Source organism: Aethalodelphis obliquidens, unplaced genomic scaffold (genome assembly GCF_003676395.1).
Source record: "Aethalodelphis obliquidens isolate GAN/ISIS:26980383/991018 unplaced genomic scaffold, ASM367639v1 scaffold5, whole genome shotgun sequence".
NCBI lineage: Eukaryota > Metazoa > Chordata > Mammalia > Artiodactyla > Delphinidae > Aethalodelphis > Aethalodelphis obliquidens.
This window is the reverse complement of record NW_020837949.1, coordinates 63,640,095-63,648,451: the sequence shown is the minus strand read 5'-3', so window position 1 is coordinate 63,648,451 and position 8,357 is coordinate 63,640,095. Positions and strand designations below refer to the sequence as shown.

Genomic DNA, 8,357 nt, shown 5'->3' with positions numbered 1-8,357 from the left:
GACTTTCGGGTTAAAAAACAAAAACAAACAGATAAATGACAATTGTATTGGGGTACAGGAAAAGATTATGTGTAGCGACACGACCAATAAAAACATATTTTTAGAATTCAATTTCAGGCCCGGGGAGAGAATAGTGGCAATGTCGCAAAGGTCTTTGCAGCGTTGAACACTTAAGCGAGGCTCAGGAACTGTTTACAGATCACAGTGACAGGACAACTGCCATCTTTAAGTCATTTACTAGTTTCTAATTTCTGCCCGTAAACGACAGTCAAGGACAGGAAGCAGCTGCAGTATTTTTAAACCGCAGTGGCTGACCTCGGCGGCTAGAGACTCGACCTGCCCTCCAGACGCCCGGCGCTCAGCAGCCAAAGGCGCCTCGCAGCTCCCTCAGCGGCGGTTACAGCGGCCGGCGCCCGACCCGCACGCGCGTCCCCAGCTTCTCGGCGCGCCGACCCGGCTCCCTGGAGGCTAGTAAAAGGACCCGGCTCGCAGAGCACGAGGCCCGTGCGTCCGCCTGTCCGCCCCCTCTTTAAACACGGGGCCTACCGAGCAAGTGCCTGTGTAGTCAATCGGAGGATTCTACTTTTGACGCAAAAAATTACCCATCAGAAGTATGAGTAGCATAGGAATGAGAATGTTTCACTTTGCAGTTGAACGTTGTTGGTTTGGACAGGTTAGGCGGGCGCGAGAGCTGCTGGATCAAAGCAGGCACTGTTTAGGACAGCTTTATCCGGGCCCTCCTGTCGCAAGCCGTCCTCCGAGGCAGGGGTCCTTCAGGTAGGAGGTGCTGGTTGACTTTGGACGTCCGCCCTTCCTCGGCGCGAAGGCTGTTCAGTCCCGGGCTTTGAAAGTTTGTCGTTCTCTCCGTCTGGACTCGAGGCTTCTGCCGCAGCCATGATCCGCCAGATCATCGGTCAGGCCAAGAAGCATCCTAGCGTAAGTTCTTAAACCCTTTCCCAGTGTTTTCACTTGTGCATCCTGTGTCGGGTTGCGGCTGCCTCCCCTGAGCTTTCTCCTTCGCAGCCTTTTACCGTTCCTCGGGGCTGGACCCTGTCTCACTTTGTCATATTCTGCTGGTTGCCCCAAGACCTTGAGCTCTGACCTTCCAGGCCTTGCATTGCGGGGTTTGGCCTGTCACAGGGAAGGTGAGGGACGCTCTCGAGGAAAATAAAATGTTGGAACAGTGTGGTGGGCGCGCGTCCTCTTGCAGGTTGGTCGGACCAAGAGGGATAGTTGTGCGCTGTGTGGGTTAAAGACCAGGAAAGGTCAGGCACCCTATTTGTTGTGCTGTTTAGAGTCTCGTATTCACTGCATTGCACCATGAGGCTTTGAGGCAAATATGAAGGTCCCTGATCTTGGAATGCTCAGTTTGTCTGGACGTCTTGATATTTGGGAGGATTTTTGTAGTGTGGAGTTTAATCGCAGTTGAGTTCTTTTGAATCTCACATTTTTCCCTGCATATAAACGTGCTGTGGCCCTAAAAATCAATTACGCAGTATTTAATTTTTATCTTAAACCCAGTTGCCTAACGACGCATTAAGCGTTGGTAGCAGTACGTTTTCAGAGATTATGCGTAAAACCGGTATTTATAATAGGTGTGTTTCTGTTTGCTCATTCAGACTCTTTATTTAACAGAATTTTTATTTTTCGTAACGTCTGTATCGAAGCAAGCTTAAGTCATTTGCCAAGAGCTTGTTTTGCAAGCCTTGAGTTGGGAAATTTAATGGGAGTGATGTATAAATATTAAGTGAAGAAGGCGATATATTTTCTGGGAAAATTTAAAATTTGAATGTAACTTTTTCTACATTTAAACCAGAATTATCTTTACATCCTTTGGAAATTACATTTCTTTCTTTTGAATGTAGTTATAAGAAATCTTATCTCAATATGAGGTCTATATTTTTTCAAATTTTAAGACAAGATTAAAAAGACGTTTGAAGAGAAGGTAAAACTGTAGAGATAGAAAGAATGCAGATTAGTGGTTGCCTGAGGCTGGGGGGGGGATGGGGAGTGACTGCAGTGGCCGTGAGAGATTCTTGGGGTGATGAGAATGTTCTAAAATTGTATCGTGCGATGGTTGTACAACTTTATAAATTTACTACAAATCATTGGTGGTTTCATACTTGAAATTAATGAATTTTATGGCATGTAAATTAAATCTCCATAAAGCTGTTAAAGTTTTTAAAAAAATAAAAAGGTGGCTTGAGACTTGGAAATCAATGTGTAGAAACTACTGTAGTCTTTCTGTTTATTTTTATCAGTATGTAGGTATTTGAAGATGATTCTTGATTCTTGTCTATTTTGTTTTTGGTTCCAGTTGATCCCCCTCTTCCTATTTATTGGAGCGGGAGGTACTGGAGCAGCACTGTATGTTTTGCGCCTGGCGTTGTTCAATCCAGATGTCAGGTAAGTGCTTGAAAATGTTTAGAACTTAGATGGTTTATCAAACTGATTCAGGAGCCACAGCCTTTTTAGGGAGGCAGCATCAAGTAGTAGAAAGAACCTGAAATTTGTTGTCATACAGTAAGTTCAGATCCCGGTTCTACTGTTGTCATTTACTTTTTCTGGTTCATGAAATTATCTAAATTTCTCTGAGTCTCATTTTCTCATTGGTTGAGTAGAACTGCTTATACCTATTTTGTAACGTGAGGATCGAGATAATAATAACTTTTTATAAAACAGTCAGGGTTGCTGGTATGTTTAAGTGTTTTTTGCCTGTGTTCCACAATAGGGAATGCTTCTTTCTGAAGTTGTAAAAGAACAGGCATGGAAAAGGTTGTTTCATTGTTTTTCTATGCAGTTTTCTATATATCACTTCATTGATGAAATAGAAAACACTAGTAAAAGCCAAGTGTAAAGTTTTTTTTTGTGACAGGGATAGGGACAAGGACAACTGCCCCAAGAGGCTCTGTGTTGTACCTTTTTCTGATTGATTATGTGAGATTGCTTATTATGAATCCTCTCAACTCCATAATGAAAATAACACTGTCCTTCACCTGATAGGAGGTGGGATTGATATATTTGAAATGTTAGTTTCTTGAGTACAAGACTGTTTTAAATAGTGTTTTATTACTCTAACAGTTATAATGTTTTATTTCTTTTAGTTGGGACAAAAAGAATAACCCAGAACCCTGGAACAAACTGGGTCCCAATGATCAGTACAAGGTAAGCTACAAAATTGCTTCAAAATTGCTGGAAATTGTATTTTAATAAACTTTGTCATGGGATAGGTTCTTTTTGAAATTGGATCTGCAAGTAAGATTCTGTTACAATGAACTTAGAAGAATTGCTAGATTGTTCTGTGAAATTAGAATGGCATATTTTTCTAATAAATATTTTTTCTAAGGATTTTATTCACAGGCTTTAGACTCTGTATGTGAAATGAAGATAATGTCTTAATTGTACTGATTCGACTAAGAAAAAAAAGAGTATAGTTCTTGTTTAATATTTTCTTTGTTCTTGGGTAGTGTAGTGCAGTGGTTCTCAAACCTCAGTATACATAGGCATCTTCTTCTTCAGCTCCATCCCCAGAGATTCTGATTCAGTTGATCTGTTGCGGAGGCTGAGAATTTGCATTTCTAATAAGGTTTCAGATGATGTTGATGCTGTTGGTCCATGGACCACACTTTGAGTAGCACTAATCTAGTGGCTAGTTTGGTTGGCTGTTCTTTCTTCTTGGTATGGTTGACATATTTCAGCTGAGAATTAGTAGGAAGAAATGAAAATCAGTTGAAACTTATATTTTACCATAAACCTTCTAGATAAACTTTTTAACATCTTTCTGGAAAACTGGTTTGTGAAACTACTCTTCCAAAGAATGACTTCATGGACTGAGGCCATTTACTTTTTTTTAATTTGTTTTATTGATACATGATTGACCTGCAACGTTGTATAAGCTCGAGGTGTACAACTTGTTGTTTGATGCATTTATGTATTACACTATGATTACTACAGTAGTGTTAGCTAACACCTTTATCATGTTACATAATTATCACTTTTTTGTGTTGAGAACAATTAAGAGATAGTTCCTTAGCAACTTTGAAGTTTATAATAAAGTATTGTTGACTATAATCACTATATTGTGTATTAAATCTCCAGAACTTGTTGATCTAGTAGTGGTAAGTTTGTACCTTTACATCTCCCTAATTTCCCCGCCGCCCCCCCATCCCCTGGTAGCTGCCATTCTACTTTCTGTTTTTACAAGTTCAGGTTTTTTAGATTCCATTTAAGTGATATCATACAGTATTTGTCTTTCTCTGTCTCACTTATCTCACTTAGCATAATGCCCTTAAGGTCCATCCATGTAGTTAAAAATCTGAGACCGTTGATTCCCCAAACACAGCTTTACTTACCTGTAAAATTTTTGCATACAAAGAAACAATCCTTGCAATGTCAAAAAGGGTGGGGGACAGCTTTATTAGGGTGTGATTCTCATACCATACAATTTACCCATTTACAGTATATAACTTGCCATGAATTTTCCATTATACCAGGCTGCTTCATCAAAAAATAGCAGTTTCTTTGAGCACTCTCAAGAAGAGGTGTCTTGACCGAGGAGTGTTCAGGACCCCTTAGCAGATATACCTCCTTGATGGAGATGGATGCTGTCATTACTGATGACAACAACTTTTAAGACAACTGTCACCTTTTACAGATTCCAAGCTTTCCACTCAACCTTCTGATTATAATTTGGCTTCCAAGTCTCTAAACTGATCTTGCTACAAGAAACAAACAAAAATGCACTGGTGAAGCTGAAGTGAACCATCTAATCTGTGTCACATTTTGACTCAAAAAATGATACACAGGCATCCTGTTTTTTCTCTCCTATAAATTTTAGTCCATTCTGGAGAAAATGATTCCACATCCAATAAACTTTAAAAAAGAAAAGAAAACAAAACAGGCCTTTAGTCCTTCCACCAAAGAGCATATTGGAGTCTCTGCGTATGTAGTTTAGAAAGCTCCTCAAGTGATTATGATAATGAAGCTAATTATTATCATGTTCTGGAACATGAAAATACCTGCCAGTATGAGGCCATGTGAGCTGGAAATGGAACGTTGCAGCAACAAAAAAACTAATGTGTGCAGCATAGACTGGGCTGTGAATAGCTAAGATACTGGTATTAGAGCCTGGAAAAATGAATCGTGTAATGGCAAAATATTTGATAAGGTGTCACCTGCTGTTACTTGGAAAGAAGACCATTTGCCTAAAGAGTTTGTTATAGAAAAGATTTTTGGAAAACAGGATGTTTGTGGACTGTTGCTGGCTCTACTTGCCAAGAGATGAGTTTAGAAGAATTGGGACATTTGCAAGCAGAAATAAAAGGGAACCAGGTCCAGAAGCTTGTGAGCCTGGAGTGGATGATGCCTACTACTGCTTCTAGACTAGAAGACTAGTAGACTAGATTATTCTTTCTCTATCATTCACTTCCCCTCACCTAAGATAATTTTTTTTCTGGCCCATTAACATCAGATTTGGCCATGTGACTTGCTCTGGCAAATCAAGTGAGGGGAAGTGCTATCTGCCACTTCTGAGCCAGTGTGTAGTTCCCCCATTGTTCTTTTCCATCTGTCATGAGACCAAATTGACAGTTAAGGGCTACTCATTCAGCCCAGGATTAGAATGAAGAGAACACAGGGCAGTCAGCTTATAAATGGCATATAATGTGAATGAAAAATAGACCTTTCTTATAAGCCGCTAAGATTTGGTGGTTATTTTTTGCTACTTCACAATCTAGCAGAAGCTAACTAATACAAACAAGAGAGGTGACTAAAATAGGATTTAAGCATTAAAGGCCTAGCAACACATCATCTGAATAAAATGCCCCAAAGCCAAGATCAGAATATGTTGTGCCTTCCCAGCTGTTGTTACAAAAAACTTAAAGGTAGCCACCATTAAATTGAGAAAAGGAATGTGGACATGGAAGCTGAAAAATAAATCAGATTTGAAAATTACTTCAACGGAGTATTTTGATACTGGCACATGGAACCGAATAAAAGCAAATACATCAGAAACCTGCTTAGTGTTGAGAAAATTAGCAAAGGTTCTGTGACCTTTCCACTCTGCTTGGGTGTAGGGGCTTGATCCTGCTTCTGGCAAGTCATATAACTTGATCTTCAGTGTCTTTTATAAAGTAAGAATGAGTAAGGTTGTGATAATTAAGATAAACATAAAGCATTCTGCCTACAGTGCCTGGGATCTATTAGAAGAGCCCAACAAATATTTATTTCTTAAAATATAACCTGCAGTTCCTTTTATAAATATTCCCTTTAATATTTTGTTAATATGTAAGAGATGATACAGTTAGTTTCTTTTTAAGTCTCATTGTCTAGTTCAGTTGCTTCATAGGAGAACACTGTCAGAACAAAAAATACTGCTTTATGACTGATTCATACTTTTATGTTTATAAACTTGATAAAAGTCTGTGTACGTATCTCAAGGATAAGCTTCACAACCTGGGAATTTTTCTTTTTTTTAAAGTCAAATAAAATAAGAATTTTTCAATTAGAGATAAAGAAGTTAGGGTATGTTTGGAGAAATAAAGAAAAGGGTTTGAAGAAATAATGGACACAGATTTATGAGCTTCTTCCTTAAAAACTGAAGAAAATGATGATAATTCTGCAGTTTTGGTTCTTTTGGAGTTAAATAATGTAGTCTCCAAGTAACTACAGCACAATTCAGTCTTCTTTGGCACAAGAATGAGTAAACTCAAGATTATAGCTTATGTATAAATCTTAGCTTATGTATAAATCCTAATGTTTCCTCAGTAGGAATTCTAGAGCAGTATCAAGTATAAATCATTTTTTTTAAAGTTGTTGAGAGTTAGAGGCAGTTATTTTAAGTAATGATAGTAAGATATATTTCTAAAATTAATTTAAGTTGAATATAAGGAAATTTATGGAAATTACAAAGTTTGCAAAATACAGTATTATTTAAAAGCAGAAATACTGTACTGTTTAAAAGCTTTTGTACCAAAGGTGGTCAGGTGTGAATTTGATTTTGATGCATTCTGGGTTAGGAAATTAAGGAAATGTCTAAGTGAGAGAGAGAAAATGGACAGAAAAGCCATCAAAGCAGGCCAATTTGTATCTAAAAATTATGGATACACACACACAACAAAGTATTACTTTATATTACTAGCCAATCTTTATTGCTATAAATCTTTCCCATCTAAATTTATAGCCCTTTCCTAACCAAATAGGGATGATAACTGGTATTTCTCTATTCTGTTGGAGAGTGACCTGTGTACGTAGTGGAGATGGAAGTAAAAACATAAGAATTGGACGTATATTTCAGAAGAAATTCATAGTTATTCACCTTGAAATAGAAGAATTTTTTTATAGGTTCTACCAGATTATACTACTACTGCTCTTCTGAGGAAGATTGAATATTTTTACCTTACCAAAACCATTATTAAAGAACTGGAATTTTAATGTCTTTGTTTGAATGACTTTTATATTGTTAAATATTCCTAATACAAAATTAATGTCTGTAATTGTTACTATAGAAAGCTGAATAAAAATAATCTTAAACTTCTATACCATCTTTGTGTATTTGATTGATTATCTAAAATATCTTTTTTCTTTTCCAAGTTCTACTCAGTGAATGTAGATTACAGCAAACTGAAGAAAGAAGGTCCAGACTTCTAAATGAAATGTTTCACTATAAAGCTGCTTAGAATGAAGGTCTTCCAGAAGCCATCCGCACAATTTTCCACTTAACCAGGAAATATTTCCCCTCTAAACGCACAAAATCCTGTTGGTGTATTGTGATGGGGTTTACACTGATTAATAAATAGTTTGAAACTTGATGTGTGTCACTATTTAATGCTGAAACTCTACTCTGAATTTTATAACTTAGGGTATAGGAAATAAACTATTAGAATTTAAGGAGTTTCTTGAATTTCTGTGTATTCGTGTAATTTGAAAATAAGACTTTAAGCTGCTCTAATAAAACACTTTTATTTTGTGTGTAGGCCATTGGTAACACTAGGGCATATTTAAGAACTAGAACTGGAAATCAAATGTAGACTGGCAAGATTATTCAAGCCTCTTTGGCATGGGCAAAATGAAAACCTCTAGATTTCTGTTACTGGCTGATGTCGAAGTATGTGCAGTTGTTAATGCCTGGTTTTTACCATGGCATTCTCTTTGCTGAAGATTTTTAAGGTTGTTAGTCGCTGTGGTCTGGCTGGGGATTGTAGTTGGATCTGAGTCCATCACTACTAACCATGGAACTAGTGGCCAAGAAGAGCTCTTGAGAACTTCTGCTGAGCCTTGGCAGGTTTTTAAAGGCTAGAAAGTATGTTAGTAGCAATTTTGAGTGAGAGTTAACTTTTTAAGAATGGGCTGTGGAATTG

General features: G+C 37.8%; 1 protein-coding gene across 1 annotated transcript; it reads left to right on the top strand.

The window, feature by feature from the left end:
* Positions 1-741: 741 nt before the first annotated feature.
* COXFA4 (cytochrome c oxidase associated subunit FA4) lies at positions 742-7,808 on the top strand. Its single transcript, XM_027102539.1, has 4 exons — positions 742-936; positions 2,318-2,406; positions 3,105-3,165; positions 7,591-7,808. Exons 1-4 carry the CDS (start codon positions 895-897, stop codon positions 7,645-7,647), a joined length of 249 nt encoding a protein of 82 aa, XP_026958340.1. The 5' UTR covers positions 742-894; the 3' UTR covers positions 7,648-7,808.
* Positions 7,809-8,357: the final 549 nt, after the last annotated feature.